At 44.0% G+C, this 12,193-nt stretch overlaps 1 protein-coding gene across 1 annotated transcript; it reads left to right on the top strand.

Moving 5' to 3' along the window:
* Positions 1–273: 273 nt before the first annotated feature.
* On the top strand, positions 274–5,145 carry LOC125530820 (4-hydroxyphenylacetaldehyde oxime monooxygenase-like). The gene is made up of 3 exons (XM_048695229.1): positions 274–756; positions 4,299–4,736; positions 4,876–5,145. The coding sequence occupies exons 1-3, from the start codon at positions 274–276 to the stop codon at positions 5,143–5,145; spliced, it is 1,191 nt and encodes a 396-aa protein (XP_048551186.1).
* Positions 5,146–12,193: the final 7,048 nt, after the last annotated feature.

The raw sequence follows: 12,193 nt of genomic DNA, 5'->3' as shown, positions 1-12,193 counted from the left end.
GCTCCCCTCTAACTACTTTGCTAGCTACTGTCTTTTTTTGCTTCTTTGTTTAACAGAACTGTGGCAGGTTCCATTAATGGGTGTCTTAAGCCATCTTCTACTTCGCCAACCAATGTTTTTTCTTTTCTTTCAATGATTGGGGTTAAAATGACTTGACCAAGACCAACTGATACAAAGGTCCTTTAAAACGCCAACTAAGAATGGGCTTAGGAACCTTCTATTTAAACCACCCGAGACCTCAGCCAAAGCCACACATCACGCAAGATTAGAACAATGCTGGCTTCTCAGCTTCTAGAGCTCCTACCCCAACAATGGCAGCTTCTGCTAGTAATCCTCCCACTCGTTTCCCTGCTCTTCCTCCTACACAGGAGCCGGAACAGGTCCGGTAGCATTAGGCTGCCACCAGGGCCCTGGCAGCTGCCCATCCTGGGCAACCTGCACCAGATCGGCCCACTGGCCCACCGGAGCCTGTTGGCGCTCTCAAAGCGGCACGGGCCGGTGATGATGCTGCGGCTGGGCATGGTCCAGACGGTGGTGCTGTCCTCGCCGGAGGCCGCACACGAGGCTCTCAAGACCCACAACGTCGACTGCTCCGGCCGGTCCCCCTCGGCAGGGCCACGGTTGCTGTCATATGGCTACAAGGACGTCATCTTCTCCCCATACGGCGAGTACGTCCAGGAGATGCGCAAGCTTTTCATCCTTGAGCTGCTCAGCAGGCGCCGCGTGCAGGCCGCTTGCTATGCTCGCGATGCCCAGGTACATGCGTGCTTAGTTTTGTGAATGAACGAATAAATCTTATCGATATCTTATATTTGTCATCAACTTATCACCCATGTGGGAGCGCACACAAAAAATACTTCCTACTATATAGATCGATCCTACATTTTCCATATGAACTTATGCACGACATAAAATTTGTCAGAAGTGTAATAGAAAAACAAGGACAGTTAGCTGGGTTACTCGCACACATATGTGCACCAAGAATTACTATATGGACACTAAGAAATTTTTGAGTGACTAAGAAATGAAGAGTGACATAGACACTAATATTATGAGATTATAAATACTGGGTTCTATATCCACCATCCAAACATACACACAAATATTTGAGTTTTTTATATGCCAGCAGGTTCAACTAAAGTTAAAAACCATTTTGCTGAATAAATATGTGTTTGTAAGGAAAAATGTATAGTACCTAAAGAGTTAACTTTTAAGCATTGAACATCTTTGCAAGAATTTGTTACATTCGTTTTTTTCCTCTTTGAGATGTGCACCTTTGATTTAAGCATTGTGCAAATTAAAAATGCCAGTTTCAGTCGACACTAGTTTGTTTGTTTTCTTGTGCATGTGGGCATCATCACATCAAGACGGCACAAGTGACAAGTCCTTGAACATTTTATTAGTACTACGCTCCCTTCTAACTACTTTGCTAGCTACTGTCTTTTTTTGTTTCTTTGTTTAACAGAACTGTGGCAGGTTCCATTAACCGGTGTCTAAAGCCATCTTCTACTACTCCACCCGCCCCTGCCCTCTCCATCCCCATGCGCCCTGACCTCCCCTCCGGCCACACCGCCCTGGCCCTCCCGTTGGCCGTGCTTCTCTGGCCGGCCCAGCCACGCCCCGGCCCTCCCGTCCCCTCCACCGCCGACCCCAACTCCACAGCCGCGACACCCTTCTCCTCGGTGAGCTAGCACTCCTTTGTCTTTTTGTCTTCATTTTTTTTGCATGATTTAGCTACTGTTGGATGTATGAGTGGATGGATGTTGGATGTATGAATGGATGGATGTTGGATGTTGTTAGGTTGTTAGATGGATGAATGTTCTATGTGTCTTAGATGGATGGATGAATCTCGGCAAAATGAATGGATGCATGATTTAGTTTTTATTTTCAGTTTGTGATGTTGTTAAGTAGCTATGTGAGATGGGCTTCAAATTTGGGATATGATAAGTGGTTATTTCATCATGATGATGTTGCTAAAAAAATGATATGTCAGTGCTTAATGTGAGGTGATTACCTACATTGGGATATGATAAGTGCTTCCAAAATTGACACTTGAGAAAATATGATTTTTTTCATAGTTTAATGTGTCAATGGTTAATGTGAGGTGATGACCTAATTTTTTCACTCGGTGGAATTAACAGGATTTGTGGTGTTCCATCTTCGTGGAGGGATCGTCGACGTTGGAGGTGTTGGTCCACGATCGTCCGTCCTTTGATCGACTACATCCTCAACATTGGAGGGTGAGCAACAATTCCATGACCTCGCCCAATTTTTTTCCACGACATAAAATTTGTCAGAAGTGTAATAGAAAAACAAGGACAGTTAGCTGGGTTACTCGCACACATATGTGCACCAAGAATTACTATATGGACACTAAGAAATTTTTGAGTGACTAAGAAATGAAGAGTGACATAGACACTAATATTATGAGATTATAAATACTGGGTTTTATATCCACCATCCAAACTATGTTTAATACACCAGTGCTCATCTTAAAAAAGTGGTTCCATGAAATGTTTTAATATTTAAAGTTAAGCCTTCCAGTCCTACGGTTCAAGAATCTATATACCATAATATTAGAAAACTGAAAATAATACAAATACCTTCTGGAGTTTATTACAATAAAAACTGTCCTGTATGTACACCAACAGCAGCTAATAAGAAACTTTGTCGGCTGAGAGCAACCTTGTACATTGGTATATTGATAATGCATACTAGAAGTTTGGATTGAAACTAATTGATGGACCAATTGTAATTGATGTTAGATCAGTTTGTGCCTTCAAAATTGTGATGATGTGTCTGCTACTAGATTATTTATACCAAGTTAGCATATTCATAGTACATGATATTAACTCAGTACACATAACTAAGATGGTGAGCCATCCGATTGTTCGTATGTGGTATCAAAAGGGTCCATTAAATCTGCAAGTGTTTGCGGTTTATTTAGATGGACCATATGCTTTTATTTATTTACAATACATACTTTTGTGCAACATTAGGTCTACAAATATGCTACTCCCAGACTTGTGCATGTGTACTCAATTAGTTATTATATAAATACTAAATGTGAAAAAACTTAGCAATACAAGTCCTTAGTCCGCTAAGAAACAGATGCTCATTGATACTAGATGTTTGTTTACATATGTACTTGAAGAGACACAGAAGAAATATGATTCTACTTGTATGAAAGTATGTCCAAGAAAATCTAAAGTGGAAATGTATTTCATTGATTGCTTCTGCTTGTTCATATTCTAGAGTTAAAAATGAAAGTAAAAAATATAAAATGACATGATACTCTAGATAATAGAGAGAAATTAAATAGGAGAGATACAAATTTGCTTCTAACCTGAGGCATGCATTCGTGATGATCTAGGAGTTTTGATTTGTGCAGGTGTGTCTATAGTGATTTAGTGTCTCTGATACTTTATGGTATATGGCTATATCAAGGTTTTCTTGCAGGAAAATTATTAAGATCTATCATGTGTGATTAATTTAAATGAAGACCATGATTATATATTTTCATGTACTGCCGAATTTTAGAGGTTGTTTCCATCCGCAAATATAAATATATACTAGTTAACGATATAGTTAATTATCTATCTTCTCTGGTACATGTTGGTGTAATTTTGAAGATAACTTAACTTTCTCTCTGGAAAGTTATGGAGATTTATGAGTGTGATTATTTTAGGCATAATTATCAGCACTAGATATTTTTTCTCTACTGCCAACGTAGAATTTTCAAGGATATGTCTATTTTTAGGACAACTATAAACATATGTTAGTAAAATTATAGTCTTCCAACATTTCGATCGTAAAGTTTAATCAAACCACTCATGGTATAACTTTTGTTATAATCTTTTTTTAATACAAAATAAAAGATTTTTTTTGGAGATGTGACGTGTTATAATTTTTCAAGGGGACACATGTTAGTTACATTTGTATCATGTCCCTAAGTAAAATTACCTAATAGTTGTGCGATGGATTACATTTGTTCCTTGAGCCCATTTGACAGAATGCATGTGTGAGACATGCATCCTTGGTAGATAGTTTTAAACTATCACAACTAAATGCGGAAAATAAACTAATCTCATGTTCAACCAAGCTGCAGATTTTCACATCTGATGGTTAAGTACGGTTGCTTTCTTCAGAATTAATACTAGCCAGTACTGTACATAGAGTTAGAGCTTTTGCCATGTAGAGAACTAAACATAAATTATTAGTCAATGGGTAAGAAAATATTGAGAATTAATAGGGACTAACTGTGGCACTCCTATTAATTTCTACATGTCAATGATTAGGCAGAAAAGCTGGTGAAGAACCTCACCAGTATCGGGACAAAACCGGTGCTGGTTCCTGACTACATCTCTGCCACGTTGGATGGGATCTTTGGCTCTTTTGTTTTTGGGGGAAACCGTGCTGCGGAGAAATTCAAGGGGCAATTGGTCCCTGTGATGAACGAGGCCGTGGACATGCTGAGCAGCTTCTCTGCCGAGGACTTCTTCGCCAACGCCGCTGGATGCCTCTTTGACCATGTTACGGGCATCAAGGCCCACCGACAAAGGATCTTTAAGAAGCTCGATGGATTCTTCGAACAGGTCATCGAGCATTACGTGAATGAAGACCCCACCAGAAAAAAACTTGATGACAATTGCGGATCAGCACTAGTGGAAGAACTTATCGACTTATGGAAGAAGCGCAATAAGATCACTAAGGATCATGTCAAGGCTATCCTCATGGTAATAATAATTATATCATTTGTTGTAGAAGATTCATCATACGAATCATTTTTGGAAAGAAAAGAATTATTATTTGGTTCATCTTCTTGTGCAACTAGTACTCAAATATATTTTTCTCTCGTGAATACATATGTTTCAGGACACTTTTGTCGCTGGCAATGATACTAGTGCAATAACAATAAACTGGGCAATGGCGGAGCTAATTCGCACTACCGGAAACTGGCCCTACCCCGACGGCCAAATCAATGCCGACGGCTGCCATCGGCCTACTTTGCGCTATGCCGACAGCCATGTCTTGGCCGTCGGCGTATCTTGGCCGTCGGGCTACCACGAGCTAAGCCGACGGCACCCGTCGGCATACATATGTCGTCGGCCCAGAGATATGCCGACGGCAAAGCCGTCGGCATAGATTCATCTATGCCTATGGCTTTGCTGTAGGCATAGCCCTGCTACGTGGCATTGCATGATTCGTCAGCGCTTTTGACGGCGCCGTCCGTTGCCGTCTCCCCAGGCCGTCGGCATCCCCGGGGGCCCGGCGCCCCCGCCCGTGACCAGCGGCTAACGTCGTCAAATCTATGCCGACGGCTTGGACGGCCGGCCGTCGGCATATATCGTCATGCCACGTCACAGATCCGCGGCGCACCGTCCATGAGCTAAGCCGACGGCTGCCGTCGGCATACCTGCCACGATTCGTCAGCGCTTTTGACGGCGCCGTCCGTTGCCGTCAGACGAAAAACACTGCCGACGGCTAAACTATGCCGACGGCTGACGCCAGGCCGTCGGCATAGGCCCCTATGCCGACGGCTGTACTATGCCGACAGTCTGACAAGACTACGCTGACGACATCTACGCCGACGGGTCTATGCCGACGACAACCGTAGGCATAGATCTATGCCGACGGCCCGTGGCCGTAGGCATAGACCGCGAGTCCGGTAGTGTGCATAAGCGAACGAGCGGGAAGTAAGGTGGAGAGTAAAGCTATAAAAAGTAGGGCGGACAACAAGACTCGACTCACCATTGTCTGATTTAGGCGCTGCAGACACAGGTAATGAAGGGTGACACAGGGAGGGGCAGAGAGGCACTTGCGATGGAGGTACGTGTCGTAGATTCTCCCTCGTCTCCATAGACATGGAAGAGATTTCCGAGGTGTACTCTTGCGGGGGCTTGCTACCATATGGGGTTTGCGCTTGGACATGCAAGGTGTGATTTCTACTCTTAAATATATATGGCCATGGCTTGTGGTGTACTGTGTGAGGAGCCCATGGAGTGACGGCATGAAAGCGAGTAAGCATGATTACCATTCCGTACCAAGCATGTGGTACATTTAAATTTGTATGTCGCAAGTCACCGTAGCAACGTGCATACCATAATGAAATGAAATAAGTTTATGGTTACTGTCATTTTAGTTAACCAGGTCTTTGTTTTAGTTTCTTTTTCTCCGGTATACATCACATTTATTTTTCTTTATGTTCCTTTGCAGTCTCAAAACTGTTACCTTCGTTGGAGCCAAAAAAATCATTGCACTAAGTGCGTCTTTCATTATTTGTAAATCAGAAATTTAGTGTGCGGTCATTTCTCGTTGTATTCCATCTGTATTCGACGCAGCTAGGGTTACCCCAAGTCGCCTGGGTGGCAGCGGCGGGGGCGGGGTAAATATGGATTCGGTCTGTGTTTCTTGCTACTATTGTCACACATGCTATACAATTTTGAGAGAGAGAGAGATTAGCCACATGACAAGAGTGAAGGTTGAGGGGAAGAGTCGCCTGGGTAGCGGCGTTGGGGGGGGGGGGGCAAATATGGTTCAGTTTGCGTTTCTTGCTACTATTGTCACACGCTATACAATTTTGAAAGAGAGATTAGACACATGAGAGAGTGAAGGTTGAGGGGAAGAGTCATCGGGAGAAGGACGTTAGTTTTTCTTCTTCTAAGGTTTACCTTCTTGTAAGGAGAGGGTTGTTGAGGACAAGATGTTATTTTGTCTTCTTGTAAGGGTCACCTCCTTGTAAAGAGAGGATGGTTAAGGAGACACACCCCAGAGGAAAGGAGTGAGAGAGAAATAGTTTGTCGTTATATGAACAAAAATCACACACCATTATGTTTATAAACATTTTTGGATTAAAACATTATTTAATCCACATTGTGAAAACACATGGACATTTCTGTTTCGAGGGAAGGGAGGCGGCGGGGACAAGAGCATACATGCTCCATCGATGGTGTGGAGAGGAGGAGCGCCGACGCTGTGGAGGGGAGAGGAGGGGGTGATTGTGGCAGGGAGAGGAGGAGCCGGCCAATTCCGTCGAGAGGAGGGGAGTGGTCGGGCGACGGTGTTGAGCAAAGGGGAGGCGCCATGGAAACGATGATTGTGTGGAGATAGTGAGAGGATTGCCCTGTCGTGCGGCCTCTTTGTGGTGAGTATATGTTATTTCAATGAGCACAGACGATTAAATTTATATATTCCATTATCATAATAAACAAGAAACAAGCATTTGTTTTTGTTATCACTATATTCAAGATAATATAAATTTAGGAAATTGCAGAGATGTGTCTGGGTATTTTGTTTTTGATTGTATGCTCTCATGGAACGGTAATGATTTGGTTTGTCCGGTTTGCACGATGAGTATTATTCGTTGCACATTTTGAGACCTTTCACAAAAATATCGTGCTGACTACATATATTACCCTTGCAGCATAGTTTTGAGCTAAGGAAGTTCTTATTATTCTTTGCTTAAATATCATGTGAATAAAGTTAAAGACAACATTTCTGATATTGTGCAAAATATCTTAAGGGTATCAAGCAGATGTTAATTTATAAGAGATTGTTAGTTAGATCATCGCTCTCAATATATACATTGTCAAATTACCTTTTTATCAACTTATATCGTAAGTGAGGTGGACTTCAATTATTACATGATTGTTACTGGTTATCTTTTCTATACATGTGAAATTTAACATGCATATATATAACTTCAAAAAAATATTTTAAAAGCCCGTGGCAACGCACGGGCTTTCTACTAGTCAAGTTAGCGTTTGCATCTACTAGCTCTACTGGTGGAGTAGTACGTATTGGAAATTTGGAATACACTTGCATGTCGTGTGGTAGTAGTAGTTCGTGTCCTAGACTAATCCAGGCGTTCAGGAGTACTAGTTCGTGTGTGTTTAGGCAAGGTGTAATAAGCTGAGTCCGGTTCGGACTCGAAGCATCTACGTGATCCATGGGTCGGCAGCTTTGTGCATACATATACACTAGGCAGATACCACTTCCCACAGCCTCCAAGGCTCCAAATCAAGGGACGTTCATATCTGAATAGACTTCCGTCTCAACACGCTAGATACGCCGAGAATTCATCTGCGCGGATCCATGGCCATGTATCGATCTGCAGGCGGCGGCAACCACGGTGACTGTCCGGTTGCAGACATCTCATGGGTGATGCTAGATCGCTTCGTCTTCCGCCAGGACGACGAGCTTTTCCCGGACGCCGAGGCCACGCACATGAGAGCTCAGTCCCTCACCTCTGTGGGGGAAATCTTCAACGTCGCCTTGCTCGCCGCCGCCCCACCCATGCTCTCCCGCCTCTACGTGCAGTGGCCGCTCAGTCCGCCGGAGGAGCCTGATGATGGTAATGGTAGGTCAGCCGAACTCCTCACGGCCCACCGAGGTCTCCTCCTACTCAGGATCACCTCCCCCACAGGGACTGGCGATAATGATTACGCGCAGGACTACTTCGTCTTCAAAGCCGCCTCCTCCGCCGGGGACAATTCGCTGCTCAGACGGCTCCCGGCGTGCACCAATCCATAGTGCTACCATACGGGGAGTCGGAGGTGGCTATGGAGCGCTGGTTTCATCAGAACACGATCGGTATTGTTTCACTTCCTGGTGCTAGTGATGGCGACGAGGGCGAGTTTGCGGTGGTGCAGCTGGCCAAGTTCGTGCATACTCCGGGCAGCGCCCCCAAGATGGGAGCTGAGCTATGTGTGTTCCGCTCCCGCCTTCCCTCTTCTTCTTCCAAATCCAACACCAACACTCAAGATGACGATGATGATGGCGTTGCTGAGGGCGAGTGGGAGGTCCTGGAGCTGCCGATCCAGCATGCCGAGGAGGAATTCTTTGACCTCAAGGGTTGGTCAGCCGATGGTGCTGTCACATTTGGCAAATCCATATGCTGGTTTGATTACCACCAAGGAGGCATCCTCCGGTATACACCACCTCCTCTAGCAGGAATAGTAGCAGAAAGCAGCAGCAGCATCTCGTACATCCGACTGCCCATCGACAACCGTCCCAAGACTTTATCACCAACCGACCAATTACTCGAGCAGTACCGCAGCCTGTGTGTCACCGGCGCAAGGGGCAACGAGCAGCTTAAGTTCGTCGACGTGGTCGTAGTGTCGGTGTCTGCTGTGGCCAGATCAGAGTCAGTTCTTTTTACAAAATCGCATGCCATACTTTCTGCACAACAGATCACAGGTGGCACAGGGATGCGCTCATTGATTCAGAAGATCTATGGTATCTTAACGCCCGTCAGAAGAGGCTTATGCCCGACCACGCCATGACCACATTCCCTCTTGTGAGTATGGACAAGCCGCATCTTGTGCACTTCCTCATCTCCGAGCCGAGGAAGAAGAACGAGATTGATGATGTTTCGGTGGTGGTTATCGATATCATCACACATAAGATAGTTTCGACTTTTCCATATACCCGAGGAGAAGATCACTGCGGCAAAGATGCTGACATGGTCATGCAATGGTGCCGTCTTCCGCGGTCTTTTCTCCCTTGTCACTTCTACTAAAACCTGTTCTAATCTGATTTACATGTACTATTAATTAATTTGCATCTCACTTGTCTATTTCATCTCTCTCTGTGTATTAATTATTTTGTACTGGATGTTGCTAATGTTGGCATGGTTACTCATCACCTAGCTTACTTTTCTTCCCTCTCACTACTAGGAAAATCCTTATACACAGAGGTATAGCAGTAGGGCTGGTTAGAACAGAGCGCTACTGCTACTTAGTAGTAGCGCGCGTCAGAAAAACCCGCTACAACTATAGTTGTAGCAGTAGCGCATCTGCGAGAAAAAACGCTACTACTATAATTCCCACGCTGTTGTCGGTAGGCTAGGAATAGTAGTAGTGCGGCTGCAAAAAGCACGCTACCGCTAAGTTCCTTCTAGTAGCGCGTTTCCTGTATAGAGCGCTACTGCTAAAAGAAGAAAATAAAATAGAAAAAAAGTAGAAAAGTAAATGAATATGAAAGAAGTAGAAAAAGGAGAAATGAAAAAAGAAAATATAAAGATAAATAAAAGAAAAAGAAAAATAAAGGAGAAAGGCATAGCAGTAGCGCTTGTTGCCACAAAGCGATGTAGTTACTATAGCAGTAGCGCGTTTCATAGGCCCGCCCTATAGCTACATTCCTTGATAAAAAGAAAAAAAAGGAAAATAAATAACTACTTCCTATAGCCGTAGCGCGTTTTGGTAGAAAGAGCTATAGCTAAGTCAGCTATAGCGCTTTTCCGCACAAGCGCTACTGCTATGTTTGACTTAACCGGCCCGCGCGGTTTTCTCCCGGCCATTTCCCCCAAATCCCCACTCACCTCTGATGTCGTCGCCGCCGTCGCCCTACATCGCCGTCGCCTTCTGCACGCCGTCGCCCTCCGCACGCCATCTGCTGCCCTCCATGGCCGCCTGGTGCCCGCCCTTGCCGCGCGCCTGAGCCCCGACCCCGCCCTCGCTGCGCGCCCCCTTCCTCGGCCGCTCTGCCTCCTCCTGCTCCCTAACTCCGCCGGCGCCCAAGGTAAGCTCGCCTACGGACATGTCCTCCTCCTCCTCCCCTACCTCTGCCTAGCTAGGGTTCCTAGGGTTCATCAAATTAGTTAGTGTTCATCTAATTAGTTAGGGTTAATCAAATTAGCTAGTACTTGTAGATGCTTAAGTAGTTGTATAGTTGTTGTGCACCCAATGTAGTTAACTAAATATAAATTTTAGGGAAAATTTTGTATATGCTTAAGTAGTTAACTAAATATAATTTTTAGGAAAAAATTTTATATGCTTAAATAGTTAACCAAATACAATTTTTAGGACAAACTTGTAGATGCTTAAGTACTAGGGCAGTAGGGAACGGTTAGGGCAGTAGGTTTAACTAGAAATGTTAGGGCACTAGGGTTTAATGTTAATCAGGGAAGTAGGGTTTAGTTTAGAGAAAAAAGTTAATATAAAAATATAAATTTCTATTAGTGATGCAAGTCCAGTAGGTTCTTAACTTTTACTGATTTTTTATTATGACAGAAATTTAGGACATAATTTGAATTGAGTTCTAGGGTTCATAATTTGAAATTTAGGACAGAAATTGATTTCTAGGGTTCAAAATTTATATTAGAACATAATTTTTATTAGGAAAACAATTTAGGACATAAATATGTAAAGGTTCTAGGTTTCAAGGGTTCATCCATCTATATTTGGTTTTTGAATTGAGTTTGAGAGAGCATGAGATTTGTGTAGATTTTCTTTAAGTGTCAAACACTAGAAGATCAAAATTTGAAGTGGTCATGTTATATGCAAATTCCTCAATAGTGTTTGCTCATGTTTATCTACTATTGTAGTTGCTCATGTACATGCTCTTAAGTGGTCCTGTTATATGCAACATTGAAGTGGTTCGATTGTGCCCAAGTCGCCTTTTGTTGTTTCCAGGGAATGAAGCCGAGTGGCCTATGTTTTGTCGGAATGTTGATTCATTTCCGTTCCGGCAAATTTCAGGTGCTCGATTTGTCCACTTTTTAGCAAAAGTCATGCCGAATTTTTTCGTGAATTTTGGCATGACTTGAGCATGAGACCCAACCCGACACCGAGACCGGCACCGAGACTGGTGAAGCCGGTATTGAACCAAAACCGAAGAGGAGACATCGACGCCCAAACCAGCTCATCACTACTAGACTGGTGGTCACGGAGGTGGACGGCGGCAATTTTGAGCCAAAAGCGCATGCGGAAGCGCGAGTGTGTTATAGCAATCAAATAGGCTACATCATACGGACAACCACCACCATCAACGATGAGAAACTAAAGAAGATAGAAAATATGAATCACTCCCTCCTAACGAAGCTGCACCAGGTATTCTTGTTCCCGTGCCGGGATGAAAAGAAATATACTGATCCAGTTAAAGACCCGGCAATTAAGAAGTCAAACAAACGCGCCATGAGCAAGTTTAGCGACGCGTTGGCCGCCTGGAAAGTAAGGGTGAAAGCAAGGATCATCGACAAAAGGGAACCCTACTCCGAGATTGTAAAGGATAATCAGACAATTACGGAAGCGCGGTTTGAAATATTCAAGGCGGCTTGCGTTGCCGAAGCTGCCAAAGAAAAGTCGAAGTACATGAAGGGGCTTCAAGAGAGGACACTAGTGCAGAACCGGGCAATAGCACCGGTTCGTAAGGCCCTTTAGTGCCGGTTCGGTAACCGGCACTAAAGTGTGGG

The sequence above is a fragment of the Triticum urartu genome, unplaced genomic scaffold (genome assembly GCF_003073215.2).
Source record: "Triticum urartu cultivar G1812 unplaced genomic scaffold, Tu2.1 TuUngrouped_contig_6583, whole genome shotgun sequence".
NCBI lineage: Eukaryota > Viridiplantae > Streptophyta > Magnoliopsida > Poales > Poaceae > Triticum > Triticum urartu.
Note: the sequence above shows the minus strand (reverse complement) of the source record. Positions and strands in the feature narration are given on the sequence as shown.